A 25,374-nucleotide genomic window follows, 5' to 3' on the forward strand; every position below is an offset into this window, starting at 1 on the left:
TGGTATACATACACAATGGAATACTACATAGCCATAAAAAGAACGAAATGCCATTTGCAGCAACATGGATGGAATTAGAGGCTCTCATACTAAGTGAAGTAAGTCAGAAAGAGAAAGACAAATACCATATGATATCACTTATATCTGGAATCTAATATAAGGCACAAATGAACCTTCCCACAGAAAAGAAATTCATGGACTTGGAGAACAGAGTTGTGGTTGCTGAGGAGGAACAGGAGGGAGTGGGGTGGATTGGGGGTTAATAGATGAAAAACTATTGCCTTTGGAATGGATAAGCTATGAGATCCTGCTGTACTGCTCAGGGAACTATATCTAGCCACTTGTGATGGAAATTGATGGAGGATAATGCAAGAAAAAGAACGTGTGTGTGTGAATGGGTCACTTTGTTCTATAGTAGAAAATTGACAGAACACTGTAAACCAAGTATAATGGAAAAAATAAAAATCATTTAAAAATGTATAGACAAATATAGTATCAATGAAACAGAATAGAGAGTCTAGAAATAGACAAATACACACAAATATAGTTAAATGAACTCTGACAAAGGAGCAAAGACAACCCAGCGGGGAAAGGATAGTCTTTTCAGAAAACGGTGCTAAAACAACTCACTATGAAAGAAAGGAAGGAAGGAAGGGAAGGATGGACAAGATGAAAGAAAGAAAGAAAGAAAGAGAGAGAGAGAGAGAGAAAGAGAAAGAAAGAAAGAAAGAAAGAAAGAAAGAAAGAAAGAAAGAAAGAAAGAAAGAAAGAAAGAAAGAAAGAAAGAAAGAAAGAAAGAAAGAAGAGAAAAGAAAGAAGAAATGAAGGAAAGAAGAAAGAGAGAGGAAGAAAGAAAGAATGAGAGAGAAAAAGAAAGAAAATGAGAAAGAGAGAGTCTAGACAATGACCTTACTTATACCTTCCACAAAAATTATCTCCAAATTGATCAGAGACCTAAATGTAAAGCACAAAGCTCTAACTTCTAGAAGATAACATAAAGGAAATCTAGGTGACCTTTGGTTTGCCACTGACTTTAGATACAACACTCAAGGCACAATCCATGAAATGCCAGTAAGTTAGACTTCATTAAAATTTAAAACTTCGGTTCTGTGAAAAGCACTGTAAAGAGAAGGAAAATAGAAGCCACAAACTGAGTGAAAATATCTGCAAAACATCTATTTGATAAAGAATTGGAATTCAAAATATACAGAGAAATCTTAAAATTCAACAAAATAAGATAGTGAACAGCCCAAATTAAAAAAAAAATGGGCAAAAGACCTGACATATATCCCACCAAGGAGGATATACAGATGGCTAATAAACATATGAAAATATGCTCAATGTCACATGTCCTTAGGCAATTTCAAATCAGAACAAAAATGAGATACCATTATAAACTTATTAAAATGGTTGACAAAGATACAGAAGAACAGAAACTCTCAGTCACTGCTAGTGAGAATGCAGAATGGTACAGCCATTTTGGAAGACAGTTTAGCAATTTTTCACAAAACCAAACATAATCTTACCACATAATCTAGCAGTTGAAATCCTTGGTAATTACCCAAATGAGCTGAAAACTTATGTCACACAAAATCCTACACAATTTATTGTAGCTTTATTTATAATTGCTGAAATCTAGAAGCAACAAGATATCTTTGAAAGAACAAATGGATAAACACACCATGGGACTTCTATACGATGAAATATTTTTCAGCAATAAAAAGAAATGGACTATCAAATTTTAAAAAAGACCATTAATGACTCTGAAATGCATACTCCTAAGCGAAAGAAGCCAATATAAAAGGGCTATTTACCATATGATTCCAAGTATGTGACATTCTGGAGAAGGTAAAATGAAAGAGATAGCAAAATGATCACTGGTTATCAGGGATTCAGGAGGGTGGAGAGAGAAATGAATAGCTGGAACATATAGGATTTTTAGGTCAGTGAAACTATTCTCTATGATACTTCAATGATATGGATATGACATTATATATTTCCCCAAATCCATATAAACCACAACACAATGAGTGACTCCTAATGTAAACTATGAACTTAGTTAATAAAAATAATGTATTTATTTTATAATTGGTTCATCAATTGTAACAAATGTACCACACTAATGCAAGATGTTAATAAAGAAGAAATTTAGTGGAGTATTTTTTGGGGGGAGGGATATATAGGAACTCTGTACTTACTGCTCAATTTTTTCAGAAGCAAAAAATTCTCTAAAATATAAAATCTTTAAAAAATACACTAGGATAGAAATCATACTTCTCAACTTAAGTAAAGTCTTCAAGTAGCATTATCTTATTTTTAAAATGTTTTTCAGAAGATTTTAAAGTACCAAAGTTAAGCAAAATGTGTGTGAATCTTCAGAAGTTACACATGTCAAGATAGTAGTCACTGGAAAACTAGCTCCTCTGTGAAGCCTTCCCTAAATGCCTAATTGGTGCAACTCCCATATAGCTTCATTTATGACTTTCTCTGGGTGTTTATGTTATTTATATTTTATCATTACCTGTATATTTTTCTCCTTCAGTACACAGCAACTCCAGGAAGGCAAGGCCCACATTTTATTCATTTTTGTATCCCCAGCTACCTAAGTACAGTACCTTGTACCTAATAGTCACTCAACGAATGTTTGTTAACCACATATTGCTGTGGTCTGAATGTTTGCCCCTTCCACCAATTCATATGTTGAATTCTAACCCCCTCCAGGATGATGGCAGGGCTCTCAGGAGGTGACTAGGCCCTCATTAATGAGATTAGTGCCCTTATAAGAATACACAGGGACCCTTCTCCCCATTACATCATGTGAAGTTATAACAAAGACAGCATTTTCTTATAGCAATCCAAATAGACTAAGACATACATTATCCATTACTTTATATGGTAGATGCACTCTCAAAGAAACAAGGTACTGATAACATTTTTATAAATAACATTCTCCCTTGAAATTATTTTATAATTTTAAATATAGCTTATTTTCATTTTCAATAGATTATTGAGAATGTCTTTTTGTACTTTTTTTTTGTCTTTTGTCTTTTTAGGGCTGCACCCATGGCATATGGAGGTTAGGGTTAGGGTCTAGGAGGCTAGGGGTCTAACAGAAGCTGTTGCTACCAGCCTACACCAGAGCCACAGCAACACCAGATCCAAGCCACGTCTGCAACCTACGGCACAGCTCATGGCAACGCAGTATCCTTAACCCACTAAGAGAGGCCAGGGATCAAACCCACAACCTCATGATTCCTAGTCAGATTCGTTTCTGCTGTGCCATGATGGGAACTCAGTCTTTTTGTACTTTTACTTTAATTTTCTGTGCCCTAAATTCCTCTGTCAACTACGTTATTCTCAAGATGATGGTGGTTAGAGAATACAAGTAAACTTTTTTATAAAATTAAAACATTTATGAAATCAGATGAGTTCAGTAAATATGTTTTATATTTTCCTTAAATCTTAATATTACATATTAAATACAATATACTAACAGAAAGATAAAATTTTAAAAACCTTTAGAAGATCTCAAAATCCCCAGATTAATGATATGATATTTCTATGATATACATGGGGATGATAAAAAAAGATATCACATACAATTTGTAGGGATTTAAGGAATGAAAACAAATAGTGTTCTCTTTGTCTCTGTGTCTCTCTTGGAAGCAGAACACCTAAAATATACCTCATACAGAACATATTAAAATAGAATTACTTTAACTTAGAAGAAATACCAATTCATCCTTTTGGCCTCTTCTGGGCTGCAAGGCATCTCTATATAATAATAGTTCGTCTTAAAAATCTTTGTTGGGGTGATGATAACCTTAAGAGCCTCAAAATCACGAAGAGCATTAAAAAGCAAATAAGCAAGCAGATGGTATGCTGTGGTTCCATATTTTAAGCTTGAAATCCTCCTCCCTTTTTCTTCTTCTCACTTAACATTTCTCTCTGTCTTCCTTCTTCACCAATGCCTCAGGCCTTGTTATGGGTGGCACCCATTTAAAGATGAGAAGGTCCTGAACCCTGCCCTAAATGTGGAGGAGGTATGAAGGAGGAGGCAGGTAGACCTGAGTATAAAGTGGCACAGACTGGTCAAAAGTATTTATATGCCAAAGCATGCAATCAGGTTGAAAAAATAGGAAACCAAGCAATGAAAGAGCTAATAATCCATCTAATGCAAACCAATGATAAATCACACTGGCGATACTAAAAAATAAACAACGACCAGGTTTTAAAGATTTGGGAGAGTGATTACTTTTAAACTGAGGACAGTATAGAAGCTGGAAAAAGTGATAGTAATGGTTAAATGCTACTACTATGCTCTACAATCCTAAAGTTACTCTATGATCTGGTTCTTATCTTTCTTAAAAAATGAAATATTTTAATGTATATGCTCTGGAAGTATGAGCAGGTACTCATTATAAAATCTAGCAATTTCTTTCTCTTCCTGATCCAAAAGAAATCAAACATAGCACAGGGAAGGAGTTCCCGCTGTGGCTGGTTAATGATCTGGTTTGTCTCTGTAGCAGCACTGGTTTGAACTCCAGCCAAGCACAGTGAGTTAAGGATCCGGTGTTGCCACAGCTGCGGCATGGGTCACAACTGTAGCTAGGATTTGATCCCTGGCCCAGGGACTTCCACATGTCATGGCTACATCCAAAATAAATAAATTAATTAATTAATACAACAAAACATAACACAGGGAACTCTATCCAATATTCTATGATAATCTATATAGGAAAATAATCTGAGAAAGAATATATATGCATAACTTAATCACTGTTGTACAGCAGAAAATATCACAACATTGTGTATCAACTATACTTCATTAAAACTTTAAAAACTGAAAACAAGAAATTAAACACTTCTTGAGGACTGTTTTTTCTATATTCATCTCTGACTACAATCAATTTATGAGATTAGAACACCAATTTCCATTCTATGAATGCTTAGTATTTGTTGACAGAAGAATGAAATATCAGCCTTCTGAAGACATTAAGGAAGCTTGATCTGAATTTCATATTTGATAATGACCTGTCACCAAGCAACAGAAATGTGTATTTTGAAAGACTGAGATTCACTCTAAAAATAATGTCTAATACAAATGTCATTAAGACCCCTCCCTTTGACTAGCTTAGTCATTTTCTAACCTGTTCTCTTCACTTCAAAAGAAAGTCCAGAAAACAGTCTGCCTTTAACTTGTCGGCAAGGTACTCAAATTCACATAAAGGAATAAAGGCCAATTTGCTAATTCTGCCTTGCACAGGAGCTCAGAGTAATCTTCATCATTAAGTAATTTGTATGTAAAAGACAATTCAGCAACCAATACTGTGCCAAAAATGAATATGAGCTAAAAGTTTTTCAACATTAGCCACAAAAATTAAATTTGTTTTTTTTGTTTTTTTTTTTTAATTGTTATTTCCCCAATACGATTTTTTTTTTTCTACTGTACAGCATGGTGACCCAGTTACACATACACGTACACATTCTATTTTCTCACATTATCAGGCTCCATCATGATATCACTTACATCTGGAATCTAATATAAGGCACAAATGAACCTTTCCACAGAAAAGAAAATCACGGACTTGGAGAATAGACTTGTGATTGCCAAGGGGGAGGAGAAGGGAATGGGGTGGACTGGGAGCTTGGGGTTAATAGATGCAAACTATTGCCTTTGGAATGGATTAGCAATGAGATCCTGCTGTGTAGCACTGGGAACTATGTCTAGTCACTTATGATGGAGCAAAGTTAAATATGGAATACAGTTCTCTCTTCTTGGCATAACAAATAGCATAAAGTATGAATTCTTGGTCTGTTGTTCAGAATCTTCATTTGAATTCTCTCCCAGGGAAGTTCAATGAGAGAGTGCTCAAAGAGCCCATAGACAGAGAAAAGAGACAAGAAAATGGATGGAGTCTGACTGAATTATTTTGGTTTTATTCTCTAAACATGCCTTCCCTACCTCCAGTATTGTTTACGTTCTTGCACATTTATCACAGGTTATATCTGTAGTTGTCATCTATTTCTGTTCTTTTCCTTGATGAACTCACTAACTGGAATTGTGTCAACTACCACCTCTCTAGTCCTGGGCTCCTTTCAAAGCTTGTCTTGCATTTTGTATTACAAGCTGAATATCTCTGTCTTAATATTCCACCAGCACCTCAAACTTAACATGCCCAAAATGAAATTTTCATCTTCCCAAATAAGACTTCCCAACTTACTACCTACTTCTATTAAAGGCATTATCTCATCCTTGGCATCATTATTCAATCCTATTCCTTCCTTTTACTTCTGATATCTCCTCCATTGCTAAGTCTTATTGATTCTACCTCCCTTACTTCATAATTATCTCTGACATCTCTTCTCTCCCTATTTCCATTTCTACCATCCACTCCAGTACAAACCTCTATTACTTCTCATCTAAGCTGTTACATTAGCTTCATAACTGGGTGGTAAATATTTGCCGAATGAATGCATGAAATGAAAATGAATGGTATCTCTTAGGTCCCTTATCAGCTTAATTCATCTTATACAACAGAGTCAGATTAATTCCCTAAAGTACAGCTCTAACCTTATTAATCTTCTACTCAAACTAGAGGTTCCTACTTCCCACAAAATTAAATAATTTTTTTACAGTTAAGGTATTTCACATTAAGAGTTCTACTTATCCTTCTAAGATTATTTCTAATTCCTCTGAAACAATCTCCTCATTGGAGCAAAGCTGGACTGCTAACTTCTCCACACATACTATATGCTCTCTCTCATCTTATTCATGTTATTCCTATACTTTTAACAATCCTACTCATCATTCCAGGCCTATCTCAGAGATTACCTCCTTTCCAGATTCCCCACCTTTTCCTTGAAATTTCCCAATACTTGAATGGCACTTCTTTTAGATCATTTATGACCTATGTTATATTATGGCAATAAAGTAAAACTTGTCTTATCCTGTATAATTTGACAGAATGAATGTGCTTTATTTACATTTGAATACATTGCAGGACCAAGAACAATACCTATATGACAAGTTCTCAGTAAATAATTTTAGGGTAAAGAATGAGTAAATAAAAGGGAACACACAGGAGATAAGAGAAAAAATAAGTGATAAAATGTGGGTTGTAAAACAACATATTGGAGTTCTCGTTGTGGCTTAGCAGCAATGAATCCGACTAGTATGCATGAAGACGCAGGTTTGATCCCTGGCCTTGCTCAGTGGGTTAAGGATCCAGTGTTGCCATGACCTGTGGTCTAGGCTGGCAGCTGCAGTTCTGATTCGACCCCTAGCTTGGAGCTTGGGAACTTTTCCATTTGCCGTGGGTGCGGCCCTAAAAAGATAAATAAATAAATAGATAAATAAATAAAACATATTAACTCTTACATAGAAGAGTGATAAACAAATTATAGGCAAGTATCATTTATACTTTTTTTTTTGGTGGTGCCTGCAGCATGTGGAAGTTCCCGGGCCAGGGATTAAGCCTGTGCCACAGCAAAGATCCAAGCCGATACAGTGACAACGCCAGATTCTTAACCCACTATGTCACATGAGAACACCTCATTCATACTTTTGAGCAGACTTTTTTTGAACTGTATTTCTGATGGAAATCCAAATGTTTTACTTATTTATTTATTTAGGCCATGTCTATGGCATGTGGAAGTTCCTGGGCCAGGGATCAAACCTGGGTCACAGCAGCAACCCAAGCCACTGAAGTGACAAGGCTGGGTCCTTAACCCACTGAGCCACAGAGGAACTCCAAACTTATTTTTATTTTAAAACATATATTATGTCTTACTATGTGTCAGGTACTGTTCTAAGTCTTTAATATGCTAATTTATTTAATTCTTATAACAACCTTATTTTACCAATTGGGAAACCAAGGCATGGAGACTAAGCAATTTGCCCAAGGTTACAAGGTTAGTAGGTGGCAGAGCTCAGAAAGCCTGACTTGAGACTATGTACTATGACTATATACTATACCTAAAGATAATAGACTCTACTGGCTTTATTTTATAGCAAAGTGACCCAGTCATACATACACATACACACACACACACACACACACACACACACACACACACACACACACACACATATTCTTTTTCTCACATTATCCTCCATCGACTTTACTGACTTTAAAATCTGAATCAATTGCAAAAGGTTTTTTTTTGAAACTCAGAATTATCATCATAACTTTGCCTTATTAAAATGAGTACAGTGATAAACTGAAGAGGCTGCTAAGCTGTAGAGGGCCCCTAAACTGAATGGTACCAAAATACCCAATTTTTGTGGCTTTTTTTTTTAAGTTTTTGTGGATGGATTTTTTTTCCCTCTTCATGTCACATGCTTTGTTTGCCACCTACAGCTACCAATGTGTCTAAAATGTCTTCATCCTATTTTCAATTTACTGGGAACTGAGAACGAAGCTTACCAGAAATATGTATTATTATAAGAACCAACAAGACTCTGAAGAGCTGCTTTTATAAAGTTCTTTATGCCATGTTACAACCAATGATCTTTATCTTACACTGGTTTTAGGAGTGAATTCCATTAAGTTGAGGCTGTTGTAAGTCAGATCAGACATTACCATGTAATTTCTGCTGACTACATAGGAGAGTTACATAAATGAGGGTCCTAAATGTTGACAATACTCTCCCAAAAGTGACTTATATCAGCTTAAATTTCATTACTAGAAAATATTATAGTATTTCGTAGTTATAGCAACAAATAATACGTAATTTCTCTTATTCTTACCTTTGCTCCACCCAAAAATCCCAAGGAAATGGCAACCCTAGCTCGCAGATCCGGCCTGTCTTTGGGCCATACATAAGAGAGCATTGCTTTTATGATTTTCCGAGTATCAACGTCTTTTAACTGTTGAAAGAGAGAAAACAAAGCAGTGAGTAAAATGTCATTTTCAAATATATTTCAATAATGTAGAATTATGTAAATATTTGAGGAAAATATGAAAACATTACAAACATATCTTTTATTCTGAATCTAAAGTCAATATCTTTTAAACTCAAACTATTTTGGAGAAAAACTATTTCAACTGATTTTTAAAAGCTACTTATTTCTCTTAATTTCTTACTTTCAGCTATAGCCATCCTCATATTGCCAAAAAGTTATCCACTGAGGGTAAGAGGACATATACTATACATTTGTTTCTTATCTATTAAGCTATCAAAATAATATATAAAATTAAAGAAATTTTTCCATATTTCTATCTTTGTGGTCAAAATCTTTATGTACTTTATATGCTCTTTATCAGTATGTTTACATAAAATATTTAGAAACTGTTAAGTCCAAACTCATGATAGAGCAGTTACAAAAACATAATTTTCCAGTCATACTTAATCTGACTTAAATTTACTGTACATTTTTCTTTTTTCCAACTTCCTGAGGTAACATTCCCACTAAATCTTTTTGTTTTAGTTTCAGCTTTTAGAAACAGAATATTGAGAATCAAAACTATACCTTCTAAAGCCAAAATAAGATATCTATATCTATATCTATATCTCCAAACTACTATACTTTCTAAAGACAAAACATTATATATCTCTAAACTACTAAATTGTTTTAGTTGGTGAAATAATCCATATTTTAAAAATGGAAGTATCTACTCAATTTTTTGGAAAAGGTCTTAAAAAAGAAAAAAAAAGCATTTAATGCTCATTGTTGGAGAAGGTGTATAGAAATAAGCACTCTAATACACTGTTAATGGGACAGCATACTGAATCTTTCTGCAAAGCAATTTGCTCTCTGCCATAAGCTTGTAAAATAATCCTGTCCTTTGTATCAAGAATTCCACTTCAATGCGAATATTCTCCAAGGTGAATCAATATTACTTTCTAAGAATCTCTTGAATCTATCTACTTCTTTCTATGTCCGCCAGAAACATAATCCAAGCTATCATCATTTCTCACATAAACCACTGCAGGAGTTCCCATAGTGGCTCAGTGGTTAACGAACCCGAGTAGGAACCATGAGGTTGCGGGTTTGATCCCTGGCCTTGTTCAGTGGTTAAGGATCCGGCGTTGCCGCGCACTGTGGTCTTGCTCTGCACTGTGGTGTAGGTCACAGATGCAGCTTGGATCCTGTGTTGCTGTGGCTGTGGTGTAGGCCGGCAGCTGTAGCTCCAACTGGACCCCTAACCTGGGAACCTCCATAAGCCATGGGTGTGGCCCTAAAAAGACTAAATAAATAAAAAAATTTTAAAAAAACCCACTGCAACAACCTCCTGATCTCCTTGTATCCACTCTGCTCCCTGTCCAATTAATTCAACCTGCAATTACATATTACTCTTAGTTTAAAACCCTTGGATGGCATCCTATCATTCTTAAGATAAAGATCAAAGTCTATATCATGGCTTATGAGGATCTCTGCTTGGTCTGGGTGCTAGCTACCTCTCTAGTCATGTCTTATAACACTACTTTCAGTGTTCATGCTACACTGCCTTTCTTTTAGCTCCTCAAATACATTATTATAATCCCCCCTGCCACAGGGCCTATGCACAATACCATTCACTTTGCCTGCAATAATTTCCCTCTCTCTGCAACACCAGCCCATCCCCACCTTGTTTCAATTAGTTAACTGCCAGCTCAAGCAGCACTTCCTCAATGACGTTTTTTCCCTAACCCAAGTCAGGATCCTTGGCTGTATTCTCTCAGAGGACAGTATTCCTTTCTTTCAGAGTATCCATTTCAGTTATAAGCCACATATACAATAATGTGATTATCTGATTAACAACTGCTCTTCTGCTAGAATTTAAATTCCATGTGAATACTAACTTTGGTTTTGTGCTCACTGTTATAACCCAATACCAAATACAATGCCTGACATGCAGTAAGTACTCAATAAATATTTTGATTAAAGGGATGAAAAATTTTCCAATAAGGATGTTTATTTTCATGCTGTTTTAATATGAAAAAAGGGAACAAATTTGGTTTAGCCTAAATGGTCAACAGTGGAAAATCATGTAAACAAGTTACAGTGAATGCATACAGCAAAATATAGCCATTCAGAAACATATGCAGTAACACAGAAAGATGTTAAGTGAAAAAAATCCAGTAGGAAACTTATTTTTCACAGGAAAAAATGATATGAATGTATGACCTTACACGTGCATACAAATGAATCTAGAAAGCAGTACCCCCAGTGTTAATACCAATAGCTATGTAAGTAGATGGAATCATTGATGATTTTTTATATTCTTTTTTTGCTTTCTTGTTTTATATGGTTCACATAGAAGAAAAAAATTTAATTCATTTTGAGGGGAAAGGTTACCCAACTTCAAGCAGATTTGCACAACAAAGAATGGGAGAAAATTATAAACATATAAGAAATCCAGGACAACACATTATTATACAGGGTAGTTTTTATATTATAGTTATTCTACCCAAGGCTCAGCAGACTATTTTTTCTAGTCTCTTTTATCCAGTTTATTGAGTAAAAGAGTAACAGAAATAAAACTGTTCATATTGTACAGGAAAATGACTACCTTCCTGAGCTACTTTAAATACATAGGATGGCAAAAAACATAAAATGCTGAAAGTATAATTCTTAATGCTTTATTTTATACACACATAAGGTCTCATAACTAGAAAGGTATTTTTAAAAAGGGATTAAAGCTGCAATTTTAAAATTCACTTTTCCAATCAAACTATTACTAAATAAATACAATTTAATGCGTTTTGACACAAACTAGGACATTTCAACCACTTTCCCATTTCCAAGTTTCTTCTGTCTTATTTTTTTTGATGGAATAATGGCAAAAGGGCTCTGTTTCCACCTATCTTTAGAAACACTCTCTCCTGTCAAAAACCTTCTGCACCACACCCCAAAATTTGTTCAATAAGGACACAGAGAAGTTATGGCTAAGAGCAAGAAAATTATTCTAGTTGGCTTAAGAGTGCATAAAATGTCACCACTTCATTTAACAAAATGGGTTCTGAAGTTGCGTAATCATGCATTATGAACCATTAGGCTGTAAAGTACATGACTTTATAGTTTAGATAAACTACAAAGTTTGAAAAATAACATCTTTTTAAAAAGTAGAATCCAAATCAAAAAGACATTTCAGAGGCTGAGGCATATTTTTAAAGTATTTTAAACGAACTTATTCCTGCTGCACAAGAGTAAAATAAAATTGAAGGTCTCAATACAGATCCCAAAAGACAATATGCCACCTTTTAAAATTGCCAGTTAATTCATACTGGACACCCAATGGTAATCCTGAAAGACAAAAGAGTTATCTAAAGCTGAAAAGAGACTAGTCACAGCTTGAGACTAAATTAGACATCACCTAAACTAATCTTTTCATTTCAAACTGAGCAACACAAATAGCATATATATCATTTTAAGGTCACATTCTTAAAGAAAGGTGAGAAATGTGGGAAACACAGAGGATTACAAGAAATTGAATTCTTTGAAAACACACTATTTAAGGAGTGTGTTCTATATTATAGTATAGACAAAAAAACCCAATGATTTAAGAAAAGACAGTTCTTTCTCAAGGTCAAAATTTCTGAAGTAACCAATGGTTGATATCATAACAGTTTATCTTTTAAGCCTCACTTACACATAAAAAGAAAATATGAATTTTTAAGAAATTCTTTAACTTTTGTTTATAATTTTCACAGTAAATAGAATTTATCGTAAAACCATAACTGTGATGATTATATCATGACAACAAAAGTTCTCTAAGATGAACACTATAGAAATATCATTAAAAGGCTTGTAAAAGTATTTTCTCTACTTCTTCCTGAGCTAACATATACAATGCAGTCTTCTTGCTATAGCTAGAGAGCTTCAAATTCAAAACATGATACTTATATTTTAAGCCCCATTACAATGTAAAACTAGTACTAAGTTAGTATGAGGAATAATGTGAGAAAAAAGAATGTATACATGTATGTGTACCTGGGTCACCATGCTGTACAGTAGAAAATTGACAGAACACTGTAAACCAGCCACAATGGAAAAAAATAAAAATCATTATATATATAAAAAGTTTTTAAAAAGGTTTCAACCATACATTGGAATTAGCTAACTATAATAAAGGAAAGCAATTAGATTTAGAATGAAAACACAAGAGTAACAAAAGAAGGGATTCAAATTGGCTCACTAAGAACTTTGAATGGTAACAAAGTTGTACTGTACTTTTATTCCCCTAGAAAAGAGCTTGGAAGAAAAGGTTTAGAGACATCGAAGAGTGTCAAAGAAGAGATGAAAGTAAGTGAAAAACAAGCTGGACAAAAGTAAAAAGCAACTGCCAGAGAGAGAAACTTGATTGATACTAGAAATAATGCTCAATAAATATTTTTTCAATTAATAAATTAATTAAACCATTCTTAACATAAGAGGACAAATTCTAAGAGGAATACCTAAATGTTTGATTTATTAGGTCACAACTTTTGACAGACTTATAAACATTAACTTAATTGATATAATATATAGCTTAATAAGCCTTAAGAGGCTGGACAGGTAAAAACATAATGAAGGGAATATCTACTTGTACAGAGGGAGCTGAAACAGCACAATCACAACATGGTAGGCCAAAAACAAACATGTAAGTAACACTGTAAGCACCTGACCCGATGGGGCATAACTGGAACGCCATAAATTGTACTGCTTATAAGCATCGGTACTCAACCACATGACCTGAGGGAAAGTTGCAGTTGCTCATAGTCAGAAGTGCTGTAAGTGAATACCAATAGCTAATAACCATGTGGATAGGGCACAAAAAGGACAATTTAAAAAATTAAAACACATCTGGAGGAGCTCAGCTGGTATAATTTTCAGATTATTAAAATAACTGTATATTAATAAACTTAATATATGTTTTGCTTCTTAAGTCAGTAAAAGATCAGAAAAGGAAATTAGGGAAGCAATCCCGTTTACCATCACATCCAAAAGAATAATTTACCTAGGAGTAAACCTACCTAAAGAGAAAAAAGATCTGTACTCTGAAAACTATAAGACACTGATGAAAGAAATCAAAGATGACACATATAGATGGAAAGGTAGACCATGCTCTTGGACTGCAAGAGTTGGTATTATCAAAATGACTATACTACCTAAGGCAATCTACAGATTCAATGCAATCCCCATCAAATTACCAAAGACATTTTTCACAGAACTCAAACAAAATATTTTATTTATTTTTTTTGTCTTTTTTTTTTTTTTTTGCTATTTCTTGGGCCGCTACCATGGCATATGGAGGTTCCCAGGCTAGGGGTCTAATCACAGCTGCAGCTGCCGGCCTACGCCAGAGCCACAGCAACGTTGGATCCGAGCCGCATCAGCAACCTACACCACAGCTCACGGCAATGCCAGATCGTTAACCCACTGAGCAAGGGCAGGGACTGAACCCACAACCTCATGGTTCCTAGTCAGATTCGTTAACCACTGCGCCACGACGGGAATTCCCAAAATATTTTAAAGTTTGTTTGGAAGCACAAAAGACCCAGAATAGCCAAAGACATCCTGAAAAAGAAAAATGGAGCTGGAGGAATCAGGCTCCCGGACTTCAGACTATACTACAAAGCAACAATCATCAAAACTGCATGGTACTGGCACAAAGACAGAAATACAGATCAGTGGAACAGGATAGAAAGCCGAGAATTAAACCCACACACCTACAGGAAACTCATCTATGACAAAGGAGGCAAGACTACACAATGGAGAAAGGACAGCTTGTTCAATAAGTGGTGCTGGGAAAACTGGACAGCCACATGAAAAAGAATGAAATTAGAACACTCCCTAACACCATACACAAAAATAAACTCCAAATGGATTAAAGACATAGATATAAGACCAGACACTATCAAACTCTTAGAGGAAAACCTAGGCCAAACACTCTCTGACATAAATGACAGCAACGTCTTCTCAGATCCACCTCTTAGAGTATTGACAATAACAACAAAAATAAACAAATCGGACCTAATCAAACTGAAAAGTTTCTGCACAGCAAAGGAAACCCTAAACGAAACGAAAAGACAACCCACAGAATGGGAGAAAATCTTTGCAAGTGAATCCACTGACAAGGGATTCATCTCCAAAATTTATAAACACCTTCTGCAGCTCCATACCAAAAAAACAAACAACCCCATCAAAAAATGGGCAGAAGATCTAAACAGACAGTTCTCCAAAGAAGACATACAGATGGCCAAGAAACACATGAAAAGTTGTTCAACATCACTCATTATTAGAGAGATGCAAATCAAAACCACAATGAGGTACCACCTTACACCAGCCAGAATGGCCATCATCCAAAAGTCTACAAACAATAAGTGCTGGACAGGGTGTGGAGAAAAAGGAACCCTCTTACACTGTTGGTGGGATTGTAAATTGGTGCAACCACCATGGAAAACAGCATGGAGATGCCTCAGAAAACTAAACATAGAACTCCCATTTGATTAGCAATTCCACTCTTGGGCATCTATCCAGAGAAAACCATGACTCGCAAAGACACATGTACTCCAATGTTCATTGCAGCACTCTTTGCAATAGCCAAGACCTGGAAACAACCTAAATGTCCATCGACAGAGGAGTGGATCCAGAAGATGTGGTACATATACACAATGGAACATTACTCAGCCATCAAAAAGAACAAAATACCAGCATTTTTTGCAACATGGATGGACCTAAAAATTATCATGCTAAGTGAAGTCAGCCATACAATGAGACACCAACATCCAATGCTTTCACTGACTTGTGGAATCTGAAAAAAGGACAGACTGAACTTCTTTGCAAAACAGACACTGACTCACAGACATTGAAAAACTTATGGTCTCTAGAGGAGACAGTTTGGGGGTTGGAGGGATGTGCTTGGGCTGTGGGATGGAAACCCTGTGAAATCAGATTGTTATGATCATTATACAACTACAGATGTGATAAATTTGAGTAATAAAAATTTTTTTTAATAAAAAAATATCTGGAGTGGCTCAGCTGGTATAATTTTCAGATTATTAAAATAACTGTATATTAATAAATTTAATATTTGTTTTGCTTAAGTCAGTAACTTCATATTCTCACCGGAAAAGGTTGTTAATCATTGAAGAGCTGCAATTTTTTCCACCAAAAGCCTGTTCATTTTGAGAGAGTAGAGCCCAGTGGGCTCTGACAGAAAAATGAAAGAGTAAGAAAAAAGAATATGATATTTTGATAAAGGTAGCACAATCACCTTTTCTTCTTTTTTTTTTCCTTTTAGCACTGCACCTGAGGCATATGGAAGTTCCCTGGCTAGGGGTCGAACTGGAGCTGCAGCTGCAGACCTATGCCACAGCCAAAGCAATGCTGGATCCAAGCCGCATTTGCTATCTATTCCACAACTTGTGGCAATGCTGGATCCTTAACCACTGAGTGAGGCCAGGGATTGAACCCACATCCTCACAGACACTATGTTGGGTTCTTAATCCACTGAACCACAACAGGATCTCCGACCTTTTCTTTAGCTAATGATTTTAATTTTAGCTAATGAATTTAAATAAGAATTCTGGTTTCATAGACATTCCTGAATTCCAAAGCAATAAATATTCTAACTAATAGTATCAACAGATTGGTTTAGAAGGAAACTACTTGGGGGGCAAAACTTATGGAGAGGGAGAAAAAAATATACCAAATACACCAAAAACATTTGGATGCTGTTTTACATAAATGTGGGCTATGGGCTGATTGTTTTCTCCCTAAAGAACTAATTTAGCAGAGAATCTTGCAGTGCCCACAATTTCAAGGATAAGTAAACTGTCTAAAGAACTCTCTTCAATCTAAGCTAATGGAAACTAACTGCAATTAAAGGATTAATTTTATGGTAATAATATAATTTCAATACTGTTAGGGGTAACAGTGGCTTCATAAAATCTAGGTCAAAGACAAGAAACATGAGTAGATCTCTAAAGGAAAAATCTAGACAGTAAGTGGAAAGCTTTTCCCACATTACTAGGGATAAAAGTATAAGTTTATGGATAAGAGGAAAGATATATTAATTGTCAGGAAAAGCTGTGCAATTATTGTTATTTTCTCTGTATCTCAAGGTTTGTTTCCCAAGCCCTGCTGGTTTGAAACTACAATGAAGAGCTTATCTGGTAGTGAAAAGGCCCTAAGAAATTGCTTATGCCACTTATGAGATGGATTTGTACTTAACAGTCAATTTAATAATTTATAATTTAAAAAAACTACCAAGCTGACTGATATTCACATTGGCCAGACAGTGAATTCTCTATCCCAAAGGAAAGTCAATTTGAGAAATTAAATTAAGATCACAGGCTGCTTAATGATAGATGAAATCAGAGTTGGAAAACAGCCTCTCCATATCATTCAGGTATTCTTGTCCACTGGTCTGTGTATCTACTCATTTTCAGAAGCCTGGAGGTGGAGTTCCCATCCTGGCTTAGTGGAAACGAATCTGACTAGCATCCATGAGGATGCAGGTTTGATCCCTGGTCTTGCTTAGTGGGTTAAGGATCCAGTATTGCCAAAAGCTGTAGTGTAGGTCACAGATGCAGCTTGGATCTGGTGTTGCTGTGGCTGTGGTGTAGGCCAGCGGCTACAGCTCCGATTCAACCCCTAGCCTGGGAATCTTCAATATGCTGCAGGTGCAGCCCTAAAAAAACAGAAAAAGAAGAAGAAGAAGAAGAAGCCTGGAGGCTTATTATTCCACTATCTCCTCAATCCTCCACTTTTTAATACTCCAAGTTGCTATTTCACTTCTTTGATTATACCAAGATTTATACAAAAGCCTCTAATTGTTCTAGTAAGTGCTAATCTCTCTGTTAATACTGAAGCTTATGACAATATCCAATCAATGAGGATATGTTTTGGGAGTTCCCATTGTGGCCCACCAGAAATGAATCTAAAAAGAATCTATGTCAGAACATTAACAAAAGAGTGTATCAAGCAAAGTCGAGGAAGTAGTTCTTATATTAAGTTCGCCATTATTTTTTTGATTTTTATTATGAGCACAGGATTATCTAAATTTACTAACAGATGCTTCTTCAAAGCAAGAACATTAAAAGTTTAAATCAGGCATAAAGTTCCAAAATCTTTTAAAAATAGGAAAATTCTATTATAAAACAAGTAATTCTTTAATTCACCTATTTTAAAAACAGGAGCTTCCAAATATTGAAACTGCCACTCTTTTTTTCATAATCACTTTATTATAGTCACGCTGAATAAACAAATTATTTACGTATCTTCTGAGTAGCATTATTAATACTTATTAATAGTCAAAAACATACAAGTAGAAACGCATAAAAAGTAAAGCAGTAGGAGTTCCTGCTGTGGTTCAGTGGGTTAAGAACCTAACCAGTATCCATGAGGATGTGGGTTTGATCCCTGGCCTTGCTCAGTGGGTTAAAGATCCAGCATTGTCGCAAGCTGCAGTGTAGGTTGCAGATGTGGCTCAGATCTGGCATTGCTGTGGCTGAGGCATAGGTCAGCAGCTGCAGTTCCAATTCGACTCCTAGCTGGGAACTTCCAAATGCCAGAGGAGCAGTCCTAAAAAGAAAAAGAAAAGTGGTAAAGATTTCATTTGGTTATTAGGTAAAAATCCATAATTTATCAGAGCGGTAAAATTTCTACATGGTAGTTTAGATGTTCCGCCATCAAACTGTTAAATTTCTAAACAGCAGAGACTTGTGTAATCTTCATTACTGTATCTCCAGTTACTTGTTAGAGTTATGCACAAAGCAGGTATTCAACAACACATACTTTTTATGCATGTATTTTTTGGGGAGGGCTGCACCTGCAGCATATAGAAGTTCTCAGGCTAGGGGTTGAATTGGAGCTGCATCTACAGGCCTACGCCACAGCAACACTGGATTTGAGCCACATATGTGACCTATACCATGGTTTGTGGCAAAACCTGATCCTTAAGCCATGGGGCAAGGACAGGGATGGAACCCACATCCTCACGAACACTCTGTCAGGTTCTTAACCTGCTGAGCCACAAAAGGAACTCAATAATTTTTAAATGAATGGTTAATAGTACAGTATATTACTTAGAACAAGCTCACATTATAGTAATACCAGCTAATATTTACTGAGCACTTACTATGTGACAGGCACTATTCAAGAGCTTTGCACTGGTGTGAGGAGTTAACTCATTAAAATCCCCTTTGATATAATTATCATCCCTATTTCAAAGATGAAGAAACTGATACATACAGAGATTAAGTAACTTGCTCAAGGTCATTCTAGCAGAAGTGACTGAGCCACGATCCAAATCTACATGGCAGAGCTCAGGTTCTTAACTACAACTCCATACTGCCTCTTTTGGTGGGTCTTCAAGCTCTATTCTATGATTTCTTTTAGCTAATGAGATTAAAGTACTGCAAATATAGTAGAGAACAAAGGATAAAGACCAAACATAAAGATTTACAATGATTTTTTCTTTGTTTTATTTTATTGGAGAATAAAGAAATTACCTTGAAGTTTATTCTGCCTGAATCTAAGAGCAGTGACTGCTTTTCCTGCAATAGTCAACATATTTTCGGCGTGTTTACAGCATAACTTATAAATTATCCTTAGGAGGTCTTGGTGACAATCTTGAAAGCTGACAATTATCATGCCAAAATATATCATGCCATATCCATATATCAATAATATATGGAAAAACAATTTCAGTATTTGGATTAATTTTTAAAAATACTATCTTATACTTTGTTGTTTATAAACATGACAAATACGAATATATAAAAATAAGAGAAACATGAATGTGATGTGTTTTGAGTTCTATGAAAGAAAGAAGCTACAAAGGCAATTCAAGAAACAGGGAGAAAACATTGAAAAGGTTTCTTACCAATCACCTCCCACAAATAAATAACTAAAACTTATTTATCCCTTTACAATTTAGAAAGTACTTTTACATAAAATTTGTCCACTTGCCAATAACCCTGTAAATATCACTTCTACTTAGAGATACCATATATATACCGGTTGGGTGAAGTTAAAGAAAGAAAATAAAAGCAAGCTTAGAGAAAGAGGACCAGATGGAGAATTGTATAACAGTATTCCAATGACAGTTTCACTCACTTAGAGAAAGTATAGTGCAATTAAATCTTTTGATTTCAGTGGCCCTACTACTTAGCTTGTCTGTATAATGATAATGGCAAAGAAAATGGATAATTAAATAAATGCATCAGGTAAATGGAGGATTTACCATGAAGCTAGGGGACATTCTAGAATCTTTCTAAACTAAGAGTACAGAAGGGAAAATGTTAACCTTAACACACACATATTACTTGTAACAGTTAAATGTTAAATTTATTTATTTATAAGGCTAGATTGTGTAACAAATAACTGCATCCAATGCTATTTTAAATAAAGAACTAAAATGTTATAAAACACCAAGAGGAAATCATAGTGAGAACCCACTTTGACATAAATTACAGCAATATCTTTTTGGATCCACCCCCCAAAATAATGAAAACAAATAAATAAATAAATGGGATCTAATTAAACTTAAAAGCCTTTGCACAGAAAAGGAAACCATAAACAAAACAAAAAGACAACCTACAGAATGGGAGAAAATCGTTGCAAATGAAGTGACCAACAAGGTTTAATATCCCAAATATACAAACATCTCATGTAGCTGTATATCAAAAAAAAACAAACAACCCAATCAAATAATGGTCACGAGATCTAAATAAATATTCCTTCAAAGAAGACAGATGGCCAAAAAGCATAGGAAAAGATGTCTAACATCACAAATTAAATATTAGAGAAATGCAAATCAAAAGTACATTGAGGTATTACCTCACACCAGTCAGAATGGCCATCAATGGAAAGTCTATAAACAAAACATGCTGGAGAAGATGTGGAGAAAAGGGAATCCTCCTACACTGCTGGTGGGAATGTAAATGGAAAACAGTACAGAGGTTCCTTAAAAAACTAAATATAGAACTATCATATGATCTAGCAATCCCACACCTGGGCATATATCTGAGAAAACCATAATTTGAAAAGATAACATGCCCCCCAATGTTCATTGCGGCACTATTTACAATAGCCAAGACGTGGAAGCAACCTAAATGTCCATCAACAGAGGAGAGATAAAGGAGATGTGGTATATATGCAATAGAATAGTATTCAGCCATAAAAAAAAGAATGGAATGCCATTTGCAGCAACATGGATAGACCTAGAGAGTATCAGACTAAGGAAGTAAATGAGACCGAGAAAGACAAATTTTATATATCACTTATATGTGGAATTCAATAAAAATTGATACAAATGAACTTATTTTCAAAAGAGAAATAGACTCACAAATTTTGAAAACAAACTAATGGTTACCAAAGTGAAACCATTGGGGGAGTATAAATTAGGAGTTGGGATTAACATATACACACTACTATATGTAAAATAGGTAACTGGAATCCCCTGGTGGCCTAGCAATTAAGGATTTGGAGTTGTCACAGCTGTGACTTTGGTTCAATCCCTGATCCGGGAACTTTTGAATGCTGCAGGCACAGCCAAAAAAGAAAAATAAATTTAAGTAAAATAAAATAGATACCCAGCAAGGACCTACTGTATAACACAGGGAACTCTACTCAATATTCTTTAATAATCTATACGGAGAAAGAATCTGATAAAGAATGGACATATATATGTATAACTGATTCACTTTGCTGTATATCTGAAACTAATACAACATTGTAAGTCAACTATACTCTGATAAAATATTTTAAAAATAAGTATTTAAAAATTAAAAAAAAAAAGAAATAGGTGTTTTCTTCTGGTACAGTGGGTTAAGGATCGGGCATTGCCACTGTAATGGCTTGGATCACTGCTGTGGTACAGGTTCAATCCCTGGTGTAGGAACTTCCACACGCCATGGGTGCAGCTGGAAAAAAAAAGAACTAAAATATTTAGGTTGGCAACTTTTTTTGTTGTTTTTTTTTTTAGTCAATCATGATATCTTTTGTTTGTTTTAAGCCTGAGAAAAATCTCATCCATATAACCATGGTCAGTTCATATGGTTTTGTACTAGAAAAACAGCAGTTGCAATGAGTCAATCAAAACATTCTGGAATACAATAATCTTGAATATATCTTCTACACAGCACAATCAGCTATAATAATTTCCAGTTACTTGTTATTGGCTCTTACCCCTTCCTTCGGGTCTGTGTGGAGTCCTCCTCCTGCATGACCATGCCAACATGTCCTCTTTTCTATCAGTGGCCATACCTGGACAGCCTAGTTAAAGATAATACCAAGCCATCCATTAGCTATTAGAGAATTTCAGATCTTTAAAAATCTGACTTAGTCTAATCTAATTCCCCCAACAAATTCAGAGGCACAGCTTTGAATAGTTACAGAAAACACCTTCATAATGAGCTTACAGATAAATTTATACAAAGAATACTGAGATATAACAAATTACTCATACACAAATTACTTTCTCTAAATAGCTTTTCAAATTAGTGTTTAAAATATTTAACTTGTATTAGACTTCTATTTGACCAATACCAGCTTTGTTACTGTTATTTGCTATTAAAGCATCATGTATTCCCTAACTCTATCATTGGCAAGTATATAATACACTTAATTAATTGTGTCCCACTTGCTTTCCATATGTATAAATCTTTGCTTTACAATTTAATATAGCTGATTTTACATAACTGATTTTTTTCTTATTATTCTGGCTCACATGTATATTCAGAAACAAAGTATCCTTTAATATGTCAAAGTTCATCTTATGCTATGGTAATTTATACACGTTCTATCTTTACTACTACATGGTAAATTCCTTAATATTAAAGACAGTCTCTTTTATCCTTGTATCTCCCATGGCCTATACCACAATGTCTTGCACATTGGCTTGTTGAACTAGCTTATAAAAGAGCTATCTACAAATGTCCAAACTAGCTTCTAAAATATGCAGCATCCCACTTATTATAAATTTTTAAAAGGTCCTAGATTACGCTCAGGTTAGAGAAACATTAAAATTAAATAACTTGAGAAAATACAATAGTTGAAAAGACAGTAAAGAAAAAGCTTAAAATTTAGTCTTCCTAATTTTAAAAAATACATAGATATAATGTTTCTTCAGTAGGCATAATAATAAATAATTAATAAACAAGGGCATAGTTATTTACAAACACAAATGTGTATCAATACTGAATCCTAACAGTATCAGCTCTGGATCAAGCTATAAAATGTAATTACAAAAAGCAAAAGAACCTTCTTGTTCTCACCAACTGAGGCTCAAAAAGTAATTGCCATAAATGGGTTATTGACTTTTGGATCAACAATCTTCAAGTATTTTTAAAGGGAATCATCAGAAGGTAATATTCAGTGTGACAATGTCACTTTTGTGACATTTTTTTCCCTCTAAAAGACTGAGTAGCAAATTATATCAAAGGGTCTGATAAATAACACACCAGTGGAGTTCCTGTTGTGGTTCAGTGGAAACAAATCTGACTAGTATCCATGAGGACCCAGGTTCCATCCCTGGCCTTGTCAGTGGGTTAAGGATCCGGCGTTGCAGTGAGCTGAGGTGTAAGTCACAGATGCGGCTCGGATCCCTCGCTGCTGTGGCTGTGGTGTAGGCCGGCAGCTGTAGCCCCGATTTGACCCCTAGCCTGGGAACTTCCACATGCCATGGGTGCAGCCCTAAAAAGACAAAAAATAATAATATATAACACACAAGATAATGAGGTCTTCAAAATAGCAAAAGATTAAAATATAAATGAACTTAGTGGTATCATAAACAATGAGAAGATGAAGCACACTCTCCCGTAACTTAAAACTTTAATCAGGAGTTCCCATTGTGGCTCAGCAGGATAAGAACCTGAACTAGCGTCTCTGAGGATGTGGGTTCAATCCCTGGCCTCGCTCAGTGAGTTAAGGATCTGGCATTGTTACAAGCTGCGGCGTAGGTTGCAGATGTGGCTCAGATCCAGCATTGCTATGGCTGTGGTGGAGGCCTGCAGCTGCAGCTCTGATTTGACCCCTAGCCTGGGAACTTTCATGTGCTGCAGGTGCAGCCACAAAAAGATAAAAAAAACTAATTAAAAAATGGAAAATCTAATTCATTTCTACAGCTTCTGCATAAATTAGAACAATGCCTGGTACTTTAATGGCAAATAACTGTTCATCAGAAAGAAAAAAATAAATGAAGCTCCCAGGATTTAGACCATCATCTAATTTTCTAGTCTGTCTTGGAGATTTATATGTTTCATTTAAAAACAATGAGAAAATTTTTTTTCCACAGTTGCAGTATGTGGAAGTTCCCTGGGCCAGGTATCGAACTTGTGCTGCAGTTGCGACCTATGCCACAGCTGTGGCAACCCCAGATTTTTAACCTGCTGTGCCACAAGGGAACTTCCAGCACTGGGAATTTTTAAAGGTGTCTTCCATTTACATTAGAATGAAAAATAACCCTCATCAACATGTAAACTCAGCATGACTTAACCCACAAGTTCTAATAAGCTTAGAGTCCCTTGATATTCTCCTATCTGAACATCTTCTAAGGTTAAGAGACTCTAATCACTTGAAAAATGCATAGCATTCCATACATCACATACAAATTTCCAGAATCAATTTAAGCATCAACAAGCTGTCATTACATTTATAAAATCTTTCTAAAAATGTTATTCTAGTTAGCTTTGGTCTCAAGAGATTCAGACAGATTTCTCCAGGGTTAGAAAAACATCAAAATTTCTTTCTCCATTTCTAGTAACAGAAACACATCTTCTTATTCATCTTACCAAAAATTAGAAAAAAATGAAAAGGGAAATTATTTGGGAAATATAAAATATGCAATACAATTTGGAAAATGCTCCAAGGGCTTACACATTTTTCCTAGCTACATGTATAAGTGTCTGCTTTATCTTACCCTTGTAGCATCTAATAACTGTCTTGAATTGCCTTTTCCTAGTCTCTGCCATGTGGTATGTCTCAATGACTCTGAGATCTGCAGGAGAAAAAAGAGGAAAAAAATTTCAGAGTGTATAGTTAATATCAAAGATTTCTTCTATTGTTCACGAACATACATAAAACCAAAAGTAAAGATAATATTAGAGAGATGGTTATGCTTCTAATACATATCTAAAAAGGTAAAAAATAAAATGTGTGGTCCAAATATAAAGCATATATATGACACCCATTAAAAGTGTCATATTGTACTTTCTCTTTGCCTTCTTTCTCTCTAGATTTCTCTTTGTTTCTTTAAGCCTTCAAAGTCTTCAACCCCATTTCTTTCTTAAGTGGTTTCTATGCTCTTTGAAAACACTCCTCCCTTTACTGTATTTTACTATGTTCCACACTATGTGCACTCCCTCTTTAGTCTTAATCTGAATGCTAAATTTAGATACTGGTCACAAGATCAGTTTTGCCAAGGTTTGTAACCAGTTGATGGCCTCTTGGGCCAATTT

The 25,374-nt window shown here is 35.2% G+C and overlaps 1 protein-coding gene across 2 annotated transcripts in view; it reads right to left on the reverse strand.

Annotated features, from left to right (window-relative positions):
- ABCB7 (ATP binding cassette subfamily B member 7) overlaps positions 1 to 25,374 on the reverse strand; it is a 122,455-nt gene that overhangs the window by 44,251 nt on the left and 52,830 nt on the right. For both annotated transcript variants that reach the window (XM_047764556.1, XM_047764557.1), the window contains exons 2-4: positions 24,837 to 24,914; positions 22,106 to 22,192; positions 8,753 to 8,872 (exon numbers count right to left, since the gene is read on the reverse strand). In XM_047764556.1, the coding sequence (XP_047620512.1) occupies positions 8,753 to 8,872; positions 22,106 to 22,192; positions 24,837 to 24,914 (285 nt within the window). The remainder of the gene's footprint in view (positions 1 to 8,752; positions 8,873 to 22,105; positions 22,193 to 24,836; positions 24,915 to 25,374) is intronic.

Source organism: Phacochoerus africanus, chromosome X (genome assembly GCF_016906955.1).
Source record: "Phacochoerus africanus isolate WHEZ1 chromosome X, ROS_Pafr_v1, whole genome shotgun sequence".
Classification (NCBI taxonomy): domain Eukaryota; kingdom Metazoa; phylum Chordata; class Mammalia; order Artiodactyla; family Suidae; genus Phacochoerus; species Phacochoerus africanus.